Source organism: Onthophagus taurus, chromosome 3 (genome assembly GCF_036711975.1).
Source record: "Onthophagus taurus isolate NC chromosome 3, IU_Otau_3.0, whole genome shotgun sequence".
NCBI lineage: Eukaryota > Metazoa > Arthropoda > Insecta > Coleoptera > Scarabaeidae > Onthophagus > Onthophagus taurus.
In genome coordinates, this window is record NC_091968.1 from 11508509 (window position 1) to 11533488 (window position 24980).

Genomic DNA, 24980 nt, shown 5'->3' on the forward strand with positions numbered 1-24980 from the left:
TTTTTTTTTTAATTTTTAGGTTAATATTTTTTTAAATTAATATTTGTTATAAATATATACAAAAAAAGAATGTTTTATAAGGGAAAAAGGAGAATTGGAGTAAAATGCGCACGCAATCTAAAAGGGGTGGATCCAATAAACGTCGAAAATTACAAAAGACAAACCTCCAGTTTAACAGAAAACGCAGTTGAGGAAAGGAGAGTGTGTCCTGGAAAATAAAAACCCACGGGTAAGTCGATCACTTTTTAAATGATCCAATTAAAAAAACCAAAACTGTCACTCGGCGTCCGCAAAAAATGACGGATTTCGCGAAATCGAACGGCGGCAACACCAATAACAACAATAATAACAATAGTTACATCGTTCGCGATCGCAACACGTTTTTAAAACCAAAAGGGGGACGTTGGGGTGGACCCCATTTCTACGTTCGCACCCCTTTTGGCGCCGTCCGAAGACCGACATCTAACAGACATGGAATATCTCGAATTAGGGGTGTTGGTGGTAGTAGTACTTTACCTCAAATCGCAATCAAACGAAAAGACGAATGCGGAGTAAACGCCGAGGTACAATTTTAAACAAATAATTATAATTTCTCTTTTCTTATTTTCCATTCCAGGTTGTTCTTTTGAACGGAAATTGGGATACCTCGAATGAAATCCCAAATATCATCGCAGAAATGCACAACGTAAATGTTGAAGAGTTGCAGGGTTGTCTTCATCGCGGAGTTTCCAGCAAACACTTGAAGATGGAATCAACGGTGGATGCTTTGGGGAGTCCCATGGGGTCCGATAGCGGAATTGAAGGAGATTGTTCCGAAGGAAATTTATCGTGGTTGTTGAATTATAAAATACAGGAATTACCACCTGTACCTGGTTAGTATTTTTTTTTTGAAAAATTAAGTTTTCACTTCACAAAAACTTGTTTATTAAAATTGTAAATAAACAAAACTATGTTTATTGTTTTGTTGACATTTTCACCTGTTTTGTCAATAATCGCTTAGAAATGTGACGTTCTTTTTGATGTTGAGGGTAAAAAAAAATCAACAACATCAAAGCTTACTAAAAAATACTTATACAATTTAAAGATTTTTTTTGTTAATTTTAGATTGTGCAATACCCGAGACGCAAACTTTTAATTTAAATCATTTCCAACCGACAAATTGCCCAACTCAAACTTTCGTTGCAACGGAACCTCCGAAACAATTCTATTTCCATCCTCAACAACAACAGCAGCAAATTCAAAACGTAAGTTATTTTAATTTTATGATAAAATTAAATTAATAATTTTTGTGTAAAGGTTTCAACTCAACAGCGACAAGAAAAATCAACCACACCATCTTCATGTCGCCTATTAGATGATGGTAAATCTCACCACAACAATTCATATCGTTATGCTGGCCCGAAAAAGCCCCCGTTTACTTACACCGAACTCATTGAGCACGCTCTTAATGAAAAAGGAGAATTAACGGTTTCGGGAATTTATCAATGGATATCGTAAGTATAAATGTTGATTTTTGAGGTTATCTGTAAATATTGTCTTTTATTACTACATTGGGGTTGTTGAGGTAAATCCCTGCGGAAAATGTGTTTGCGTTCTGTGTCGATAAACGGTGTCTTGGTACCGCGTGGTACCCCGTTAAAATGACCCCCGAACACGCGCCCTTGCACCCTATAAACCCCCCTCAAGCCCATCCGCTCTCACCAAGTGATGGTGCGGTGTTCACTTTCAAATGTGATTACACGATGACGCCTTAAACGTTTTCGTTTCGGTTGAGTGGAGAAAAACCGGAAACAAGGTGCATAATGCGTTTATTGCCTCAAAAAAGGAAAAAAAGGTTTATAAAAAATTAAATGCACCTGGTTTTTTGAATTTCTTTTTTTAATAGGGTTGTTATTGAACCGTTAAATAATCTAATTTTTTTCGGTACAAAAATAAAATAAATAAAAGTGAGTTTTTGGAGAATAGAAATAAAGGGAATTTTTCTTTTGGGGGGTTGGAAAATGGGGTGGAGACACGAACGGCGGTACCAGGCACTGATAGGACGGCACCTGTTGCACGTTTCTCTCCTAAATGGGGATTGGGTCACGAATGACCCTCATTTCTAAGCAGACGGGGGTTAAAAAATCGGTGAAAGTTCTCAACCAATCAAATGATTTCGAATAATATCTTTTCTTTATATTTTAAAGGTTATCGATCACATAATGTTTTATACGATATTTAGGAACTTAAAGCTTATTAATGTGTGCTTCAGAAACAACATTACCTCTTAGCTTCATGTAGTAACGAAAATAACAAGAATTGTATGCTTTTAAAAGAACAAGGAATACCGTGCCTGGAACTTCAAGATAAAAACTGGCTTTAAGATTTAATGTTTCTGGCTAACAATCATGCAGCTAGCTTTAATTCTAATTCAGCGTTAGATTGTTGTACACTGAGAGAAATGGATAGTTCTATGCACTAAAAATATACTATAAAGTACAATAGGTTTACTACCAATAGTGACAGCGAGACGAGATTGTATTCAGTACAATAAATATAATGAATATAATACAATGAATTGCTGCATGTATAGAATGAATCTGCATGTATAAAATTTTTTCTATAATACGATTCGTACAATCTATTTCTCTGAGTGTATACTTTACATTGAACTGATTTAGCCGTCTTAAGAGATGTCCGGCTAAACCCGAATGTTTCTAATTCTAGGTCTAGTGTTAGTTATAATGCTAGTGTTAGTTTTAGTTTTTGTTTAGTTAAACTATGTAGTTTACTATGTAGAAATTAACACTATACTAATAATAGATATTTTTAGTGCATAGTACAATCCATTTCTCTCAGTGTATTACTACTATAGCTACTACTATAGCCGTCTTTAGAGAGTGTTAGTCTAGTTTGACAGTAGCACTATTATCATGTAGAACTAACACTATACCTAGAACTAACTACTCTACGTCTAATGTTAGTTCTAGTGACAGTGCAAGTGCAGTTCTAGCTTTAGAACTGACACTATAGCTATAACTAGAAACATTTGGGTTTAGAGGCATGTCTCTAAAGACGGCTAAACCCGAAACTTTCTAGTACTAGGTCTAGTGTTAGTTCTAGTTTTAGTTGTTATTCAGCGCTAGATTGTTGTATACTTTTCTTGAACTGATTCGGGTTTAGCCTTCTTAAGAGACGTACGGCTAAACCCGAATAATTCTAATTCTTGATCTAGTGTTAGTACTACTTTTAGTTGTTATTCAGTGCTAGATTGTTGTATACCTTTTTTGAACTAAAAGTAGAACTAACTCTAGTCCAAGAACTAGAATCATTCGGGTTTAACCGAAAGTCTTTTAAGACTGCTAAACTCGAATATTTCTTGTTCTAGGTTTAGTGTTAGTTCTAGTTTTAGTTGTTCTTCAGCGTTCATTCTTCAGAAAGAAATTAAGTTGAATTGAAAAATCTTATTTACTTTATTTATTGGAGTTAAGAAACGATTTATATCACAAATTGAAGTTAAAGGGTGCTATTTTCAATATCATATAAAACTTGTTGAGTTAATAATAAAAGATTGTAGAAAATAAGTTTTTAAAAGGAATTTAGTTGAATTAGGATACATTCGAAAACCTCAAAATCAAAAAAATCCCATTGACTTTATTTTTTGTAGTTAACAAACGATCTATATCACGAATTGAAGATAAAAGACGGTATTTTAAAGTTTAATATAAAAATTGCCGTGTGAATAATAAAAAATTGTAAAAAAAATTTATTTAAAAGGATTTAGGTTGAATTAGGTTATGTTTGAAACGTCAAAATTGTGATTTAGTGCAAGGTCTATACTATAGAACGTAAGGTTACCCAATGCCGATTCTTCTCTCAGGGGCAAGGTGGGTCAGTGACGTAGCTGGTTCTATGAACAACACAACACGATGCGAGGTTTAAATATTTTATATAGACTGTACCACAGTATAGGCACATATAGGCTAGTAGTATAGACTCTTAACGGTTTCTACAGAAAAAACTAGGGCAATGATTTTCTCTCGGAAAAGAAACATTACTCGGGAACGGTTATTGATACATTTCAACAACAGGCTATCATGGAAAAATCAAATTGGTGAATCTGTTAAGGCTACTTTCAGTGGTTTAAACAGTCATTTGCCTCTACAAAATGGGGCAGTGACCAGAAAATATTAAGATTGCTCTACAGAAATATAATTAGACCTAGATTAGAATATGGACTTTGGCTAACCATTCCAACTGCGAAGTATCAGATCTTAAGAATGGAGAGAATAGCCTATGATGCTCAACGATTGGTTTTGGGGGTACTGAAAACTACTCCTTTGAATGCACTAACAATAGAAATGGGGGAAATGCCTTTGTCAATTAGAAGAAATATTGTCGACTACTTAAATTTATCTTAAACGATATGAAAGAGCAACCAAACATTATTATTAAAACAATGGAAAGTGAACAATATGGTGATTTGAATCATATATTCCTCGCATGCAACAGATGAGTTGGCCAGAAATATCCTGTTTGAAAAATTAATATAAAGAAAAGGTATAATTTAATCTCATTACTTGCTGATAACGGTTTAAAAATATTTATTTATTTACAATTTATGGGTACAGAAAAAGGAAAAACCAAAATGATCTGTACCACAAAAAAAAATTTACAATAAAAAAAAAGAAAACGTGTACCAAGGAAAAATGTATAAAACAAAAAATAAAAATTATCAAAATTCAAGCGAGCAATAAAAATAAAATTAAACATGAAATGAAACAAAATGATAAAATAAAATAAAACAATAATAATAATACAATAAAGCAAAACAAAACAATGCCTAATAGTAATCAGGCATTGTTTCACTTAACAGTAACGGCGAAATTAAACATTATTAAACACAAAAACTGAACCAACGAGATACCAAAACGTAGGAGGCAATTCGCAGACTGCATTAAAAAGTAAGCGCCTAAACGTAAAAAATGAATGCTGAAACAAATCAATATCGAGCTTATCAGTCTGGCGAGCCATTCGCAACATAGGAGAGTTTCGAAAAGCATTGGTGCGCGGAATAGGGGTACAGAACAAGAAATTAAAGCTAAGAAGACGGGGAGGTACATGAATATTGACCGAATTCAAAAGAACTGTGGAATCACACATATTGTGTAAAACCTTATAGAAGAATAATACGTCGTTACACCGGCGACGCTGTCGAAGGGGTATGGAAGATTTAAAGTTTAGATAGATCTAGATTGGATTTTTTCAATTCGGTCAATATAAATAAGATATTGGGGATTCCAAACTACAGTGCAAAAATTAAGAATATTGTAAACATATGCGAAATATAAATTTTTAGTCGCGTCAACGCTTACAAAGTAAGAGGTGGATCTCATAATGAAACCGAGCATACGCCAAACCTTATTAACAGTAGTGTCAATGTGCTGTGCGTAGAGAAGCTTGGAATCAAGAGTCACTCCAAGGTCTCTAATAAAGGAAACACGTATTAAGTTTTCGCCAGCGATGTTGTAATCGTAATGAACAGTATTCTTCCTTCTCGAAAAAAAATAACGTTACATTTAGAGAGATTTAGGGTCAAATGGTTTTTAGTGCAAAACTCAGAAATCCTGAGAAGGTCAGTCTGCAGTCTAGAGCAGTCCATCGGAGAGGAGATACGCAGATAAAGCTTGAGATCATCTGCGTACATTAGACATTCACAATGCTTCACAACCTTGAAAATATCGTTATCATAAAGATTAAATAGCAAGGGTCCGAGGTGGCTACCTTGAGGGACACCCGAGGGAACTGACATAGGGTCAGAGCAATATCCGTTAACAGACACAATCTGGCTCCTACCTCGCAAATATGAATCAAAATATGAAGTTTTGATAAAAGAAGGCTGTGATCCACACGATCAAAAGCCTTGCTAAAAGCGGTGTAAACAGAATCAACTTGACAATATTGGTCAAATGACGTTAAAATATAATTTGTGTATGCTTAGTGGTTGCTCTCCACTGACCGATTCGCAAAAAAACATGTTGTCTGGGATCGATTTTGGATTTAAGGCTAAAGAAGAGTCTGGTATAAACCAGTTTCTCTAAAACCTTACCAAACACAGACAATATAGATATTGGGCGATAGTTAGATATAAGGTTACGACTACCGGATTTGAAAACGGACAAAATATATGTACGTTTCCAAAAGGCAGGAAACGTACCATCATTTACAGATTTGTTAAATAAGATGGAAAGTGGTAGAGAAAGAGATTCAAAACATGATTTTATTAGGATAGGAGGAATACCATCAGTGCCTGGACCCTTATTTATGTTTAAAGCAATAAGTGCTTCCTCAACCTCAGACCGCTCAAAGCGCATCGGACCCAAACATGTAGTATCATTAAGGTCAGCATTAGCAGAGTGAAGTGAATTAACAGAATTAACAGAGGGAGGGACATACACCGAAGAGAAATATGTTGCGAATAGCGAGCAGACACCCTTACCGTCCCCGGCAACAGCCCCATTTAATGTCATAGGTGTAGGAATTGTATCCGCACCTTTCTTGTTTTTAATATAAGACCAAAAGTATTTAGGATTAGCTTTAATAGTGCTCTCGACACCACCAACATACTTCCCATAGTCGCGCCGAATGAGAAACTTGGATCGCCCTCGCAATAATGAAAAAGTCAAATAATCTATTTGTTTTCCATACTGTTTCCACTTAACATGAGCCCTTCGCTTTTTTCTGATCACTCTGATAGTATCTCGCGATAACCACAACGGAAAACCATTAGTGAATTTGCGCTGGATCGGAGTAAATTTTTGAATGGCAAAATTTAAATGGTAATAAAAGAAATCAACAGCAGGGTCCACTTCACGAGTATTTAGCTCTGTATCCCAGTTAATAGTAGACAGGTACGAATCAATGTCAGAGAAATTAGCACGTCTGAAGTTAAACACGTTAGAAGATTCAGTAGGAAGACGGTGTGGCATTTCAAACGAGCAAAAGAATTCTAAAGTGTTGTGAGCACTATCTTCAGGGATCAGAGGATGAGTGCTTAATGAAATAGAAGATATATTAGAAAAATTAGCAAGAATTAAGTCGAGAGTGTTCTGAAAGGCATTCCTGTGAAAATTGAATTGGTTGAGACCACATAATGCGAGGGCATCCAGAAACTCACTCGAACGAACAGAAGAAGTGTAGGCACCGGTTGCAAGATCGGCCGACCACCGAATTTCAGCTAGGTTAAAATCGCCACAAATCAAGAATTTGTCGTTAGGATGGTCTTCAATGATTAAATTAATTTCATTACATTTAAAATTAAGCAATGCATTTTGATCAGAGGGAGGAATATAAACGCAGCAAATGTGTAAAGTAATAGAACCGGTCCGTAGAGTAACAAACACTGCCTCAAGGTCCACAAGCCATGTTGATTGCGGAAGGACAGACAGGGAAGATGCTACCGCAATCAAAACGCCACCACCACGTACATTATTATCGGGGACGTTCGGGTGATCACATCTGAAAACTCTGTAACAACAGGGAAAGCCTTCGGCAGAGTGAATACCTTGGTGAAGCCAGGTTTCAGCTAAGGAAATAACGTCTAAGTCTGTATTTAAAAGGCAGTTATACATATCAACCAGTTTAGTGCGAAGACCTCGCACGTTTTGGTAGTAACACGAAAGAGGAGCCATTGAACATTAACAAGTAAGTTATAATGAAGGAGATAAGACAAATGACAAATGAAAGCTTAACAAATTAAAGCTTATCAATGTCACCCGTAGATCTTATTAAGATGAGGCGTGAGTCATCCCCCCTACGCACAAATATTTTGCAGTCACGGATCCATACCTATTTGTACTTCTTCTCCCTGGCCATCTTCTTGGTTCTCCCGAAGAGGATTTTATTCGCTTGGGTAAGATGCTCATTGATAAAAAGTTTATCCGAAATCCCATCAATGGACAAACCAGGGCCAGCATTCTTCGAAGTCGATCGTCTCCGCAACTTGGCGGCAGCAAGAAGCTGATCGCGAACAATGCGACTACAAAAACGAACCACAATTGCTTTCGGGTCCGTATTGAAAGCTCTGCCGTGACCTTGGGGAACCCAATCGATGTCGGAAGGTGAGATGGAAACATCCAAGGATTCACCAAATAGTATGTCATAATCCGTGTTCCTCTTTCCTATTCTCGCCTATCATTTTTTTTGTTATTTTCACGTTAGCCTGTGTTTTCATTAGGTCATTCCTTTCATAATACCACATGGCAAAATAAAATATAGTAATGTTCTAATAATTTTAATGAGTTAATAATATATACATAAATCATAGACACTGCCGGAATGAAAGTGAAGCACTAACATCGAGACTGGAGAAGAAGAGCTAATGCTCAAACTCCAACACCTTACCCGGAAGCTATAATCAATCAGTCAATCAATAATCTTAATTTTTCTTTGAACTGAGGTTCAAATAAAGGTAACCGTGTTCAACAGTCTTTCACGGTATAATTGTCATTTCAAAAGAAAACTAACCCAATTTAAGATCCTTTTCTGAGTTGATTGACATTTGTAAATATTATTAATATTATCACTTCCCATCCTGTTAGATTATGTAAATAAAAATTTTCGGCTCCTTGAGCCGAAAATAAAAGATACCCTTCTGAAAAGCAAAGTTTTTTATTTACATAATTTGTAAATATAACTAACCTGACCTACCATTTTTTCCAGGCTGACTGACATTTCTACACAAAACTGACCTATTTGTATAATACGATTGCGTTGGTGATTTGGTGAACGGCCAATTTTTCCATAGACATATGGTTTGATAACAACAGATGGCGCTTTAATCACATTTATTTATAATTTTAATTAATTTATAGGTACATACTGCTCAATTTATCATGAATTTCTTCATTTTCAAAGATAGTATACACTAACCCATTAAATAAATAATTTCGGGCTTCTGCCATTCTTTTTTGTTGATTTTAAATTTAAGATGACACCAAACAGCGTTTGCTAGCGGAAAAATCTTACGATTGATAAAATGGCGGCCGTCTACTAAACACGTTTGCAGTTAGGGTTGCGTTCACCAGAAATGTTGCCAACAGTTTGGTCTCCGTTTGCAAACGTTGACAGTTGGTGAACGCGCCCAATCTCTGGTGAACGCGCCCATTTCTGGTGAACGCAACGCTTAATACATATCCTATATACATTCAAAATAAATAATAATCTCTTGATATAAATAATGAATTTTTTGAAATAAATACTATGTCACTATTAAAATAGGAAAAAGTAAAAACTTTTTGTGAGAAATATTAAAAATACTTAATTTATTTCAAAAAGTAAACATGTTTCGAAACAAATGTTTCATCTTCAGTACTTAAAATAATTACAAATTGTTGGAAAAATTTTAAAATATGTTGCGAATAGGTATGAGTTTTAGTTTTCTTTCTTAAAATACAAATTATTTTCAAAAAGTTTTTTACAAAAATCAAAAATAAAATCTTTTAAATTTCTTGGAAATTAACTGCCTTTAATGTTATGCGCAAATAATAGGCTTTAAAGGTAGAAATTTACCCCTGATAATCAAACTAAGTAATGAAAACTAAGTAATTCGGAAACAACTTCATACACACAATAAGCTGCTCGCGTACACGGTAATAGAATAAAACAAAGTGTGTCTGCTATGCGCCTACTGTCATCTGATGAACCGGGGGATCCCACGCCGGCACTAACCGGCGTAAATCGAACCGGCGCAAAACGACGTTTACGTTTACGTTGTATTATAATTTTATAAAACGTACGTGGCGCGTTTTTTATATTCGTCGTTTTTATAATCTTGTTATATGTCACACTCTTATATTTTAACAAAGCTTACTAAATAGTTTCTTTACATCACCCCTCCTCGGGAAGAAAATATTCACAAAACACTATATTATACATATACATTTTTTTATAGTGCAGGAACCGGAATAAGTTTTGTAATATGAAATAGATTCGATTCGGATTTTTTGTGGCCTGTATCTATCTTGTATATTGATATTTTATCCAATATTTGATATGACCCTATTTTCAGTTCGTCCAATTTTTTTCTGGTTAATCTATTACCATTTTCGACATACTCAGTCTCCTGTAGTAAAATAATGTTCATTTCTGTGTTTGTCAAATTTGTCTTTATTATAGTCATGTGACATTATTGTATTTTGCAAGGCTGATTTCCTGTCTACTAATAGGTTATTTGTACCTCCTTGTTTCAATTCTTCGGGTAGAATTCTAATCTCTGCATCTTCTAATAAGTATTTTGGAGCGAATCCAGTAATTATATGTTCTGTTTCATTGTAGTTTTCTGTAGTCTTGTGCAATGGTCGTCCACGCTGATTTTTTTCTTTCCTTTTTGTTAATCTTATGTCTAATTTTATTAATTAATATTTGATTCAACCTTTCATTCAGGCCATTAGAGAAAGGTAAATTTACAGCTGTAAAAATAATAAAATTGGTATATCTCTGTTGCGTAAAAACAGTTTAAATTTTTTAGAATTTTTTAAAATCATTCCAATTTCATTATTGTCCGATACTTTTTTAATAAGTTTCGATGTTAAAATGTATAGAACAAGAAGGTGCAAGTACTTTTTGTTGATCTGGTCCTCCAAATTCTCCTATTGTATCTATAGACCTTATTTCAAAAGGTTTTGTGGCTGGACCGATTATTATTGTTTTATTTAAAATTTTGAAACGTAGAGTGAACGAGCGTAAATGCGATAGAACTTTATTTAAAAATTAATTTGAAAAACAATAATAATAATAAGAAAAGCACTGACATTTAAACGTCAAAAATATTTCTGACAAAGATTGCAAAGCCTACTAAGGTTTTTTCATTAAAAATTCATTCCAACTTTCGATTAACAACCCTACAGCTTAACAGTTAGTGTTTGCTTAATTATTTTTTTTCTCAAAAATTAGTCGTTTTTGGAAAAATTTTAAAGAGACAAAAAAGTTTTAGGATACTTTCATCTACCTAGATAAAATTTTTTTAATGTATTTATCATCTGCATAAAAAAAATATTAGCAAAAATGTAAAGGGGGTGGTTACGTTTAGTAGTTTAGAGGGGTAGGTTGAAAGTACAAATAGGGTCAAAACATGCCCTATTATGAGTTAAATATATTCCCCAAATTTCATTTTCCTAGCGTTTATGGTTTTTGAGAAAAAAAAATTAAACCAAAATTTTCCGCCATTTTTGAAGGGGTGTAGGGGAGCCGAAGTCGCCCATGGTTCATATATCAAAGTACCCTTAAAATTCACTAAAGAATCACCACTTGAAGTTTGTTGCAGTCATTCAGATACACCCTGTATATCTGCTGTAGTAAAGGAACTGATATCGCCTGAGCACAGTTTCTGACCAGTATAGCAAACATAAACATAATGATAACAATAAAGGGTGCCCCGTTAAGGGTACGAAGCGGCTGTATGTCGATAACGGTAAGGCCTAGAGGTTTGGGAAAAAATCCTTACAGGCAAAGTGGGCAAGAGAAATAGCTGTTAGGGGAACTAACTGCCATAGAGAAGTATAAAATTCCCGCTATCTCAGAAAGTTACACGATGAGTTATAATTTTGACATCATTTAGTAGCTTGGATAATACTGAATCGCTTTTGTTTTGCGATATTTGTCATATCTGTCAGAATAGGGGAGGGAGGCCAATCTGTTTTCAAATGTTTACATTTTAATATCTCCTAGACCATTCAACCGATTTGAATATTTTTGGTCTTGTTTGAAAGAGCATAAATGATATTTTCAGTAAGACCGTTGGTTTAAAACAAATAAGCTAGAAGGCGTTATTTGCAGCGATTACATATTTATGTGATTTTTGAAAATAAGTTAAATGGAACGGTACTATTTACATAACAGATCCTTAGTCACCATAAAATTTGCTAAATATTAGTGAAAACCGCATATCAATATCTGCATCCATTCTCGAATTATAGAAGAAAATGTTAAAAATTCGTATATCTTAATCGGATCAAGTCACTTTAGCAAACAAATAAGAGAGCACAAAAATGTTATTACCTAGAACCTTCCTTTACACTTTGTCCAAGCTTAGAACTGGTGCAAAACTAAAACTAAAAGCCAACGGATCAATGAAACATCAACAATGACAATAAAATAAAATAAACCAAAACACATAGAAGAACTTAATTTTTTGGCAAAATTAGCTCACAAGTGTTCGAAATGCCTTCCATAAACATCGATGCGCATTTAATCTAGTTTCGACGGAAACAATCGCTGTTTAAGTCTCAGCCCTGGACACGTTTCTAATGGCATTTAGTGTTTTGTCATATTTTCCCTGGTTTTTGGTTTCTCTTGAAAAGTTAGGTCGTTTAGTCTACCCCATAGGTAACGGGGTGAAAGCAATGTGGGTTTGGCTCGAACCAAGAATGCATATTATGCATGTTGGTGTAGCTTGTAGCAAGATGCTTCATGCATACATTGCATTTGTGATAAAATGTTTGGGTTTGCCCGAATCATATTTAAAAGTCAATGATAATAGTTCAATCTGTTATCATAATCGGTATCTGTTAAACCTGATGTAAAACAATGTGGTGGAGATACTTATTATTCCCTTGAGGAATCTTGTGGACAATTGTTTTCGGGGTTCCCAGATTATGTGGTATCGCATTGCCCACCAATGTGATTTACGAATTCATAGAGCTGTCTGAATGGGCTACACGTTGCCAGTTTCCCGTAATCGCTAAGCCAATCTTAAAAACATTGCTAGAGAAAAATATCTTTCTTTGTCGTAATTGCATTGCACATTTTTGCCATGCAGTTGCATTATATTCGAAACATTGAAAATAAATCATCATACGCTCTATCATACGCTTCTGCGTTAGTAAATGACATGTTTACAGTTACCATGGTTATGTGATTTGTTTTTCTCGATGAGGTAACTGGATCCGATTGCTGACACTCGGGTTTTTAACATTTTCTTCTATAATTCGTGAACGGATATCGAGATGTGGTTTTCAGTAATATTTAGCCAATTTTAAGGTGACTAAGGGTCTGTGAAGTAAATAGTACTGTTCCATATAATTTTCTTTCAAAAATCACATAAATATGCAATCGCTGCAGATAACGTCCTCTAGCCTATTTGTTTTAAACCATACGGTCTTACTGAAAATATCTTTTGAAAGAGCATAAAATGCTCAAAAAAAATATTCAAATCGGTTGAATGGTCTAGAAGATATTAAAATGTAAACATATGAAAACGCATTGGCCTCCCCCTCTCTTATTATGACAGATATGAGAAACAATTTCACGCTAAACATTCATTTTTCGCTAAACAAAAGCGATGCGGTATTCTCCAAGCTATTAAATGGTGTTGTCAAAATTATAGGTCATCGTGTAACTTTCTGAAATAGCGGGAATTTTACGTTTCTCTATGGCAGTTACGCCCCTAGCGGTCGAATTACGACCTTCAAAATAATGTCTAGCTATTTCTCTTGCCCACTTTGTCTATAAGGATTTTTTTCCCAAACTTCTAGGCCTTAACGTTGTCGAGATGCAGCCGCTCCGTACCATTAACGGGACCCTGTATAGAACACAATGGTAGATTCGCGGATTTTTTAAACCAATTTGAGGAGTCTTTATCAGTGTTATGTCCCGTAGGTGATGAATTGTTTTGTATGGGTGATGTGAATGCTCTTGTTACGGAACACTCTGTAGACAACCTAAGTCACCTAAGTCTTGACGTCACAGAGATGGGCGGAGCTTTTTTTTAAATAACATTTCCAACGACAATTTTATGGCGATTTATCGTTAGCAACTGTCGTTAGCAACGAAATTCTTTGGAGTCGGTATAAGTTCCGCCTATCTCTGTGACGTCAGACTTAGGTAGTCTATAGTTTATATCAATTAAGAGTATGACAATGTCAAAAACTGGTGTCGTCGATGACATGAAATTAACCCAGGAATTAACAAATTTTAAGACCGGGTTTTCTCTAAATAGCAGGATTGAACACAACGCTATACAGCACACGTGGGAAACTAATATTTTCCACTAACTTGTATGTCTTTACACACTCGCCTTCAGCTCGTGTGGGAATCCGACATACGCATTAATGAAAAATCTTAGTTTCCTCACTTGTACTGTAATATACTATTATTTTTTGTTACTATTAAGCGGGTTTTCACTTTTCCTGTGAGGTAATTGTATGATATTCTCATATAACTTATACAGGGTCATCCACGACGACCGTCCATTAGAACTATACAGGGTTCTGGCCAAAATAAAAATTTGAAAATTTACATTTAAGTATTATCAATATTGCGTTCTCTTCGACTAAAATATTTTCAGATTTCTAACACTTCTGGTTTTACAGGAAGTCGCCACCTACTTTATTTTTTAAATTTAACACTTGTATATTTTTACATATTTGGATTTGTCTGTTTTCAAGGTTTATGAATAACTTTACTTTTTGCAATTTGATTCGGCCGTTCTTGAGTTATTCGAATTTTTCTAGAAAAATCTGCTCCAGCAGACATTTGCTCAAAAAATCAGAGAACACTCCATTTTTGGGATATCAATTGAGAATTCAGAACATGCTTAACCAACATGATGGAATAATCACGTCTTAAACTGACCAAAAAATGTAGTAGTTAATGCACCGGAAGAGGTGAATACCTTGGTTTATTTCGAGGTCAGTCCCAACGCCTCAATTCGAGCTGCCAAGGAAGATTTGGAAATCCTACTACGAACTTTGTCGCGCTTTTCATGTATAAAAAATAAATTAAGACTTTCTTGATTTATGTAAATATTATTTTCGTTATTGTTATCGATTTTAACTCTTTTTAGTGCTAATATTAAGGGACCTAACAGATAATTATTAGCTTACATGCATCAAGTGACGTAAACAAGTGAGTCTTTGACAGGAACTCATTGAAAAGGTTTGTTTTCCATGGCACACTAGGTTAAATATCGATATATGTGTGCATTTTTCAAAAAACCCTAATTATCTCCCAAACTATAAATGTTAGTTATAGGACATATGGGATATAAAAGATGTAAAATGAGACACCGAAGACGACTAACAAGGGAAGTATCAGAACTGTCCCTCACCGATTTTGTTGAAATTTGGTACAGCGATCGTATGGCCAAAAATAAGGTTTACGTATTTTTTTATACATGCTAATAAAGCCCCTGGGGCGAGTTATAAGGGTTGGAAATCGGGGCAAAATATATATATTCGCTTATAGGCTGAAAACGAAAATAGCTATCGAAATGTGGTAAATGTAAACCGGTATTCATTTTCAAAGAGCTTTCCATTGATATATCACACATATATCTGAGGGCTTCAGGGGGTAAACTACCCCTAGCTTTTTGGAATATTTTAAAAACTACCCTGTCGATTTTGGCGATATTATGTATCCTTATAGTACGTTTAAAAATATTAATGACGTGTTTTTTCTTATTTGCCTCTGACCATCCCCTGCAAAGTTACGGGGTATGATAGATAACCCCTTTCCTTAAGAATAATGTGATAAACTGTTACACTTTTGAACAATATTTTGAAGAAAACCATTAATTAGATGTAAATTAAGATGTACGCAGTAAAATAAACTCTATACGATATTAAGGGGTGGCTGGGGTTAACTACCCTAACCACCCCAAAAATTATTCTTTTTTGCGAAAATTGTGTGCCGATTTTGGTGCAATTTACCACGATGATTTTTTTATACATTAGGTAGTACACTATTGTAAGAACTTACAAGGGTTAGAAGTTTGGGGTAGAAAATATATTTTCGCTAATAACTTTAGCAGTTTAGCAGTTATAACTTGTGCATGGTGTAAACAATCGTTGTGTTTAAAACATTTTTTCCATGATTTTCATTATTGCCAACAATATATTGAATAAAAAAAGTAAAAATAAAGAAATTAAATTAATAATGTAGAATTCAATTTGTGATAGTCAACCATTCTTTTGTCAGTTACTTTTTAACTCATTATTAATAAATATTTATATAATTATCCAATCTTTTGTGTTATTTAATTAAAAAGCTTTTTCTGTAGGAGTACGAAAGTTATTAGCGAAAATATATTTTCTACCCCAAACTTCTAACCCTTGTAAGTTCTTACAAGAGTACTACCTAACGTATAAACAAATCATCGTGGTAAATTGCACCAAAATCGACAAACAATTATCGCAAAAAAAAGTAATTTTTGGGGTGCTTAGGGTAGTTAACCCCAGCCACCCTTTAATGTCCTATAGGGTTCATTTTACTGCGTAAATCTTAATTTACATTTAATTAATGGTTTTCTTCAAAATATTATTCAAAAGTGTAACAGTTTATCACATTATTCTTAAGGAAAGGGGTTCACTATCACACCCCGTAACTTTGCAGGGGATGGTCAGAGGCAAATAAGAAAAAACACGTCATTAATATTTTTAAATGTACTATAGGGACACATAATATCGCCAAAATCGACAGGGTAGTTTTTAAAATATTCCAAAAAACTAGGGGTAGTTTACCCCCTGAAGCTCTTAGATATATGTGTGATATATCAATGGAAAGCTCTTTGAAAATGAATATCAGTTTACATTTACCACATTTCGATAGCTATTTTCGTTTTCAACCTATAAGCGAATATATGTATTTCGCCCCGATTTCCAACCCTTATAACTCGCCCCTGGGGCTTTATTAGCACGTATAAAAAAATACGTAAACCTTATTTTTGGCCATACTATCGCTGTACCAAATTTCAACAAAATCGGTGAGGGACAGTTCTGATACTTCCCTTGTAAGTAATAAAATATGGGGGTGCCATTTAAAAAAAAAGAAGTTGTGGCACTTCCAAATTTCGAAAAGTTAACGTGCCGTAGTAATGTGACCAAACGTTCTAGACAGCCCCTACTCGGCACCCAAACATACTCCATCATGTTGCTTAAGCATGTTCTGAATCCTAAATTGATATCCCAAAAATCGAGTGTTCTCTGATTTTTTGAACAAATGTCTGCTGGAGCAGATTTTCTAGAAAAATTCGAATAACTCGAAAACGACCGAATCAAATTGCAAAAAGTAAAGTTATTCATAAACCTTGAAAACAGACAAATCCAAACCGGAAGTGCTAGTAATCTGAAAATATTTTAGTCGAAGAGAACGCAATTGATAATACTTAAATTTGAATTTTCAAATTTTTATTTTGGCCAGAACCTTGTATAGTTCTAATGGACGGTCGTCATGGATGACCCTGTATAATTAACTAAAATATAAATATTGAGGTTATCTCGTTATTAATGAATATTTATTTTTCCACAGAGATCACTTTCCATTTTACAAACAAAACGACGACAGATGGAAAAATTCCGTTAGACATAACTTGTCGATAAATCCCCATTTTCGTAAAGGAAGCAAAGCAATACATGGAGCGGGTCATTTGTGGACGATAGCTCAAAAAGAAGATAAGAAAACCTGGAACATTGTAAACGCAAAATTCTTTATTTTTTCCTTTTAAATAAGTTATAAGATACGATTTTCAGAAAAAACAACGAATGCAACAATTTATTCAAACGACTTTAAACGATTGGAACAAAGAGAAACAACAGGAAATGGAATTGGCTGCTGCCACAGCGAGTATTTTGCCGGCGGATGGTCGAGAAGATGTTAACGTAATGAAATTTCGATATTTTTTGAAGTTATTGTAAACTTTTTGATTTTAGAATCACGCGAACGTATTAAAAATGGAAATTGGGACGCCGCAAATACAAGGCGTCAATCAAAAGCAGAACGTAGAAGTTGAATATATCATCGATATGTCAACCGGGTTAGGAGGTAAGTCTTTTAATTTATTTTAGTTAGATTGAAAGTTTTTTGATGATTCCTCTTTCTTGTTTATGTCGGTCAAGTTGCATCATTAGGTAGGTTTTATTTATATTATACAAATCTCAAACTTGAGGTTAGAGTAAATGTCAAATTTATTTTTCGGTTATATTTCCCCAATGATAATTAAAAACCTTGCAATTTTTTTTTGATGAGTTACGATAGATATTAGATAACAGAGAAATTTTTATTGGAATTATAGATTTTCTCTGTCCGCCAGTTTCAAAAGAAGAGGTCGTCGAAGAGTGTGGTCTTGGCGGAGGTGACTTCCTCATCACCGATCTCAACCCGAACGCCCTGGGTCTTAACCTAACCGAGGCGGAGATTATTAATGGTTCGAATCTCTACGACGACTTAAACTTCCAGTGTTACGAATTACAAACCGAATAGCAAAATTTTAACATAACAAAAAAAATTAATAACTTTTATTAATTTTGTTCAATCCGTCCTCACCATCCCCGAAACAATGATCCTATTTAATCATTTAGAGATTGCTTATAACCTATAATAATAATAATTTAGAATAATTTAGTGGAATAAAATAATAAAAAAAATTATTAATTATAAAACATTTATTTTATTCTTAAAAACGAGTTTTTAGTTTTGGGACGGATATAAAAAATACTTTTGACTTAACCTAACCTTAAAATAAGAAGAAAAAATGGTGAACATCAAGATCTGTCGAGTAAACATATTGTAAACTGACCGGCAAAAAAAAACCGGCCACTATAAATTAGCCACAACTTCAAAGCTGGGTTTCTCGCGAACCGGGCATTCGAAGAAGAAGAAAACAATATTTATTTGGACTTATATGAAAAAATAACTATAACAAATGAGAAAAAAAAATACATATATATATAGAACAAATATAAAAGTGAGTTGAAAAGGGCTATAGACCTGAGTCTTCCTGCCCGTGACTTTGACTTCGGTTTGGATGTAGGTCTTCTCAGTTCCGGACATTCGATTTTGACGATTCTTTTTTTGATCGAAAGGTTGATTCTTCGGTAATAATAATCGGTTATAAATTTTCATTCAGATTTTAATTTGAGCAAATACGAAGTGCAAGAATGTGAAAAACTTTTTGTCGAAATTTCTAATACCCTGTGGGGTGCAGTTGCTACAGCAGAGGGTGTTAACTGGAATCAAACGGTGATCATTTTGTTTTTTTATTCACTCAATTATCTCTGTTACTAATGCAGTGTTTTAAAGCGAGCGTCTGTGAAAACTAGACAAATAAGCATAAAAAATCTAAGGTGACGCGCTAGGTCATGCTGTGTTAATTCCGTATGAGCTTGCGTTAACTATAAATTTAGTTCAAACTACCGCCACGTTACGCACACATACGTACAAATACTCACACATACGTATCAAATACGTCATCATAGGAAGTATAAAATCAATAAAATTTTGACATTGAAAAGTCAAATTGTTTTTGACTTAACATTTTGTTTTAAAACTGTGTGTGTTGAAATTTTGCAGAAACAAATTCTCTATAAACAAAATTAACAGCTTTTGCTTATAGTGAATATGTTTCTGTAAAATTTTATCATGCATGGTTTTAAAACAAAAACCTAATTCTAAATATTTTTCAAATTCCCGGGTAGAATGCTACCGCGCTACTAGCGCTAAATGAGGGTAGTCTGAACTAAAAACAGCGTTTCATTTTAAGGTGAGGAACCCACCATCTATATTAGTATATTTATATATTTAATCTATGCGCTAGGTAGCGTATGTCAGTTGTTTCGAATAATAAATAGACAGTTGTTAAAGATTTTCAGTCTTTTAAAATAATAGCAATGCCGTTGTCAGTAATTGATGTTGCGCGTATTGTTACATTAATTGAAGATGGCAAATTTCAGCGGTACGTTGCCCATACGTTGGGTATACCCGGAACAACAGTTCAGGATACTTGGAACCGATATGTGGAAATAGGAAATTTCACTAGGTGGCAAGGTTCCGGTAGAAGACGAGTGACAATAGCAGTTGAGGGAATCGTAGAACGACAGGTGTAGAAACTCGGCATCGTCTTCAAATGGTGCGTGGGGTTGACGTAAGTGAAAGAACCATTCGTCGAAGACTTGCTCAAAGTGATCTGACTGCAAGAAGACCTGCCGAAAGACAGTGGCTACTCCAGAGACGTCGGCGAGCACGTCTTTAATTTGGGGGAGTATATATGAATTGGGGAATGGAACAATGGGGTAAGATGCTCTTCACTGACGAGTCCCGATTTTGTCTCCAGAATATGTTGATGAGGTGGGTATTGAACGGATGGAGTGGACAGTGTGCAGCCCGGTCTTCAGGAGTTACGAATTGCTCTTGAAGAAGAGTTTGCCGCAATTCCTTAGGAATCAATTATCAGTTCGATGCCGCGTTGACTACATGACGTTATTTTGGCTCGTCACACACACTTAATTTTCGTGTTATTAATAATTATTACGTTCAATTAAATTTGTTTTTTATTCGTTTCTGTTTTTACCGCATATCAGAACTGAGAACAGATGTTTACAATAATGAAGGACGTATGCAATTCTGTAATTCTAAGAAAATGTAAATGGTTTGCTACAAAACTGTTTCGAGTGCCCAGTTTTTGTTTTCAATGTCAGTGATTTAAGGCGCCACTTTTAGCAAATATTAAAAATCTGTATAGACTTCTTTGGAAATTCCCGGCCACACCATCACAGAACCACCATCGAAACATTCGCGTTTCATAATTATATAGTCCACAAATCTTTCATTTCAAAATCTTCATATTCGCTCCCGACCATCGGGTGATAGTAGACAAAACTAAAGTCTCTAGATTTACAAAGTACCGCGGTTCGACGCCATTTTGGCTCGAAAGTCAAGCGGGAAATTTAAAACTATGTCGTTCTATTGGTAACATTACGCCAAATTTCCTTTCTTTTTTTCTCGTGGTACTCTGAAGAGTCGAAAGTCCTTCTTACTGCCATTTTTGCAACTCCAAAGGCAATAAGACGGCAATATTTTTGTAAATAAGTGGTGAGATGCAGTGACAAGCTGTCAAACCACCATTGTGGCTCGAAAACAGGCTTCATGAACCGCGGTACTTTGTAAATCTAGGGAGTTTAGACAAAACCAGTACTCATCCGTAAAAAGGACTTTCCTCCATTGCTCGATCTCCCAATTCACATGTAAGCGCGCAGATTGAAAACGCGCTCATCGGTGTCTTGGAAGCAACCTCGGTCCTTTGGCAGCCTTCTTGTAAGTTTTCAGTGAATGGTTTTCTCACTGACATCAACAAAATGCACCATTTGACGACGACGCCGAGCTTCTACAGCTGTCGTTCTACAATTGCTTAGAACAATAAAATAGTCTTCAGCTACTATTGTCACTCGTCTTGTTTTCACACGCCATCGGTTTAAAATACTGCATCTTCGTTAGTAACAGAGATAATAGAGTGAATAAAAAACAAAATGCTCAGAAAAGATTGTGTTACTGTTTGATTCCAGTTAAAACTTAAACAGCACTACAGTTTTGATGTTAATATGTTTGATCATTTCGTCTCTGACCATAAATTGATAGACATAAAACTTACAATAGATATAATGACTAAGATAACAAACAAAGCAGTCGTATGAATCAAAAATAGTAAAGTACGATGCCTTAAAGCAGAATGTTGAAATTGTGTTGAACTCTAGACAAATCGAAAACATTGAAATAGATATTTTGCTTGGCGTTCTTCAAGCGGAGATTGGTAAAGTCACGAATATATCTGTAAGACGTACAACAACAAATATAAGTGAGGGATGGTTCACTACAGCAGTCAAGAATAAAATAAAAGAAAGAGATAAAGCGTATAGTAGGACGAAGTGTTTTCGTGGAAGTGAATTACACTTGTGTCATTTTGTCAAATTACGGAAAGAAGTCACAAACGATGTCAAAAAAGTTGTCGATTTATATGGAAAATAAACGTATTTCTAAGATTGTAAGCAGTAAGGGAGATACAGTGGATCCTAGGGTAATTTCTAATGTTCTGAATGATCACTTCACCTTCAGTGTAGATAGGTTGCTTGCGGGAAAGCGGGCCGCCAATGTCACCTTGGATTATGGAATAGATTCCTCAATGTACCTTAAGCTTACAACTGCAGATGAAATTGGGCGTCAATTTCCCGATATCCTAAAAATAGGAAGAATAACTCCAGTGCATAAAAAAGGCTCAAAAACTCTCCCGGAGAACTATAGACCAATATCTATGCTGTCAGTCTTTGTCAAAATAGTTGAATAAATTTTAAAAAGTAGACTACTGTCCCATTTGAATACGATTGGTTTCCAAACTTGTGAGCAGCATGGTTTTATAGGCGGTAAGAGCACACAGACTGCTATTATATGATTGTTCGGATTTGTTTATAGAAATTTCAATGAGAGCAAAACCGTTTTGGCTGTTTTCCTGGATTTGTGTAAGGCGTTTGATGTGGTTGACCATGCTATACTGCTTAGTAAGCTCTAAGCTTTGGGAGTTCAGGGACCATCACTGAGAGTTTTTAAAAATTATTTAAAAAATAGAAAGCAGTAGGTACACTGTTTACAATAATGCTACTATACTCTGTTTTTAAACCAGGAGGAGTATTTTAAATTTGTCACCAGATTGACCTTGCACGTGATTGGTTGAATGCGAGGAAGGTTCACACACATGCAATTTTGAATTTTGATTTTAAATTTGAAGGTTAGGTTATTGATCGTTCGACCGTTTCGTATCATTATTGTAAATTTTGTGTTTTAAACCCTTCTTTATTATATTTTAAAATAAATACACTCCTAACTTCAATGTTAGTTTGTATGTTTAGTGTTGACGATAACAAACGAAAATAAATACAATAATAAGTAAATAAATAAATAATAATAATTATTAATTTAAATTTACCGCCAAAATATTTAGTGATATTTTCAGGTGATTTTTCCTAGTGTAAATCTGACTTTCGTATTTACTCCTGGTTTAAAAACAGAGTATAGCAGCAATAAGAAAGCTATCACCTAAAAAGTAATGGTCAATATTTCAACAATGAAACGAGATTTTCTATTTATTATGCCTATGCTCACTCTTACTTAAATTATATTTGCGGTTTTTGGGGTCACGCTCGTAAAAAAAGACATTAACAAGATAAGTTTTTAAAGATTCTCTTTTGTAAACCACATAGCACAAATACTACATCATTGTATAATGAGTTAAAAGTGCTTAATGTACATGAGATGATTAAGCTTGATAGTGTGAAGCTAATATATAAAATCAAAAATAATCTAATGGAAACTGGCATTCACTTTATCCTCAACTGCGATATGCATGCGTATAATATAAGAATTAACTAAAATATTCACATCTTGCCCCTTGCAAGAAACATTGGGAGAAGAAGTGTTACAGCAGCAGTAGCGGAGTGGTTTAATGATTTACCATAAAGGGTGAAGAATCAGAATGGTCTGGACTCCTTTGCGGGAGAAGCAAGGACTTATTACCTTAATCTTAGGTTAAACTGATTTTGAAATGTTTTTTTGTGTTGTATATGTATGTATGTAACTTCTTCTTGCGTTGTCGTTATATTTTAGTGTTTATATACCTGTTATGGACTCTTATGTCTTTTTGGGAATGAACAATAAATCAAAAAAAAACCTCTGCTGTAGCAGCTGCACCCCACAGGGTATTACAAATTTCTTGCACCCCTTATATGCTCAAATTAATATCCCAATAAAAATTTCTATCGCAGGATTATTACAGAAGAATCACCCTTTCGATCAAAATCGAATGAGTGATTCGCGAGAAAGCCAGCTTTGAAATTTAGGCTAAATTTTAGTGGCCTTTTTTTGCCGGTCAATGTATAAGGTTGTCCAACTCCCTATGGATGTATCCCCCCGCAGAGACCTTGCTGTGACGTCATTGGAGGAATTGACATTTCTATATTTTTATTTATATACGTAAACCAACATAAACTCTCTATTTCTTGAGTTTAATAACACTTGTTTAGTGTTTAACTTGATAGATATTATTATTATATTTATATCTAAAGTTAGGATAAAAATGTTATAATTGTAGTAATAATTGTTTGTTTAGAAAATAGATGGCGGCACTATACATTATTTTTATCGAATTTTCTTTAAGGAAATACTTTAAGACAGTAGTGTTGAGAGAGTTAAAACGCCTTCGTTAAATATTAAGTTAAATTGACTATTAATGATGGTACAAATTATTTATGGCCTAACAATAATATTACACTATATTATATTTTTCCTCCAATGACGTCACATTTCCCTCCTCACCCCGCCAACGTCAATTTGTTCGTGTTGTATAACCTTATAAATAACCAATACTCAACAGACCTTGGTGAATTACCTACAATAATAAATTCCAACTTATTAAGCCTATTAATATCATTAAATTGGGCACTAAATTAAAGCTTCCATTACACCGATGATCTAAAAAGCAAAAACAATACTGTACAGATTCAAAATAGTTTCGATGAACGTCCAATTCTTTAATTGAATTGTTTACGTAATGTCCCAAACGGACATCTTTAGCAGCCGGACGACATCCTTCGTAATGATCAGCCGGAATATCGGTTCGATAACCTCTAATTGTACTCAAACAAGCCCTCGTTATAATTTCATCAGCTAAAATTATTTTATTACTTTTATGTACATATTAGAAAGCTTATACTCATACTATCTTTCCGTTCTTCAATTTTAACACAAACATCGTCATCTTCGGGGCAAATTTTAGTCCAATGCCACCACCAATTAAATTCTCTCCCACAACCGGATTCTGTACTAACACATTGGTAACACCAAACGCGGACTCCGCCAGAAACTGAATTAATTTAAAGAGACACACCCAAAACATGAATTTGAGGTTATGTTTAAAAAAAAATCTTTTTCAGAACTTACCGTTAATTAAAACCGATATGATTAAAATCGAGATTATTATTTGAAGATAATTTATCATTTTTTGGGTTTTAAAAACGTTATCTAATTGTAAATAAATAAACTGAAACGAATGAGTAAGAAATGAGTCAATGTTTCTTTATTTTTATTAAGTTGGTAAAACAGGAAAATATTAGTAAGGTTAATTGATAATGTTGAAAGCAATAACGATAAATAATATATTAAATTATAAATTAAAATATCAATTATTT

The 24980-nt window shown here is 34.4% G+C and overlaps 2 protein-coding genes across 4 annotated transcripts; one reads left to right on the forward strand and one right to left on the reverse strand.

Annotated features, from left to right (window-relative positions):
- The first annotated feature begins 248 nt into the window (after window positions 1-248).
- On the forward strand, window positions 249-18411 carry LOC111416884 (uncharacterized). Of its 3 annotated transcripts, none has more exons than XM_023048992.2 (8): window positions 249-551; window positions 617-872; window positions 1105-1244; window positions 1297-1493; window positions 17284-17446; window positions 17505-17633; window positions 17685-17796; window positions 18047-18411. In XM_023048992.2, the coding sequence occupies exons 1-8, from the start codon at window positions 297-299 to the stop codon at window positions 18232-18234; spliced, it is 1440 nt and encodes a 479-aa protein (XP_022904760.1). In that variant the 5' UTR covers window positions 249-296; the 3' UTR covers window positions 18235-18411. The 3 variants fall into 3 exon arrangements, with proteins under 3 accessions (XP_022904760.1, XP_022904759.1, XP_022904761.1); XM_023048991.2 differs by having other exon boundaries at window positions 254-563; XM_023048993.2 differs by having other exon boundaries at window positions 254-563; window positions 18065-18411.
- On the reverse strand, window positions 18399-24879 carry LOC111416901 (QVR superfamily protein crim). Its single transcript, XM_023049017.2, has 3 exons — window positions 24733-24879; window positions 24512-24655; window positions 18399-24459 (listed from the first exon to the last, which is right to left on the reverse strand). Exons 1-3 carry the CDS (start codon window positions 24788-24790, stop codon window positions 24182-24184), a joined length of 480 nt encoding a protein of 159 aa, XP_022904785.1. The 5' UTR covers window positions 24791-24879; the 3' UTR covers window positions 18399-24181.
- Window positions 24880-24980: the final 101 nt, after the last annotated feature.